Genomic DNA, 917 nt, shown 5'->3' on the forward strand with positions numbered 1-917 from the left:
TCAACACCTAATTTATTATTACCATGTTGGCAGTGGGCGAGTAGGTTTCGTTGTAGTCGATGCCATAGAGCTGCTTGAAACCTTTGGCCACAATGCTTGCCTTGAAGGTGCCGTCATGCTTGCGAGCAAAGACAACACGAAGGTCGAGGGGCTTGATGTGAGCTGGAAGGTGATCTAGTCCTTGGATGACGTTGTGCTCGTGAAAGGAATCACCCAGCGACCAGCTGAGATCATTGCCCTCCGCTCCAAGGCGGCACTGGACGACCTGATGGCCAAGTGCGCGCTGGACCTGCAGCAGGCATATCTGGCCTCACGCGAGTGGGGCGTCAGCACAGTCTTGACCATGCGGGGTCGGGACAAGTTGCGTCGCTTGAGCGACACGACCTTTGCCATTACGGTCGTGTCCATGATGGGTTTTGGCCTCCATGAACTCATCAACGTCAAGCCGACGGACAAGTGCCCGCTCTGCAGCAGCAAGACACCTCAGCCGCGACTGACCCGCGAGCACCTGCTAACCTGCCGTCCCATCAAGCGTCACAACGCCCTTCGCGACGAGATGGGCCGCCTGCTCAGGTACGCCACCCTCTCCCATGTCTGGGTGGAAAAGTCTGGCTACAACGCCAACGGTCAGAGCTGCCGCATCGACCTGCACTGCCGCAACCCCTTTCCCGGCGGTGCCTTGGGCCCAGCTCTGCCCGACCTGGGCATTGACGTGACTGTGCGCACAGCCCAACCCCCGACCACCTCGCAAGCCTGCATCAAGGTGGGCGCTGCCCTTCGCCGAGCCGAAAAGGAGAAGCGCGATTACTACACCGGTTTCAATCATGGAAAAACTCTGATCGTCCCTGCGGCGATGACGACAACCGGTGGGTTCGCCTCCTCCTTTGTGGATCTGCTTGGTCAGCTCGCTCGCTGCG

The 917-nt window shown here is 59.2% G+C and overlaps 1 protein-coding gene across 1 annotated transcript in view; it reads left to right on the forward strand.

The window, feature by feature from the left end:
- Positions 1–268: 268 nt before the first annotated feature.
- The window catches only part of MONBRDRAFT_13096 (uncharacterized protein), a gene marked incomplete at both ends in the record, with an annotated part of 2,482 nt that continues 1,833 nt past the window's right edge, over positions 269–917 (forward strand). The window contains one exon of the mRNA XM_001750998.1: positions 269–866. Within this exon, the coding sequence (XP_001751050.1) occupies positions 269–866 (598 nt within the window). The remainder of the gene's footprint in view (positions 867–917) is intronic.

Source organism: Monosiga brevicollis, genomic scaffold (assembly GCF_000002865.3).
Source record: "Monosiga brevicollis MX1 MONBRscaffold_67 genomic scaffold, whole genome shotgun sequence".
Taxonomy (NCBI): domain Eukaryota; class Choanoflagellata; order Craspedida; family Salpingoecidae; genus Monosiga; species Monosiga brevicollis.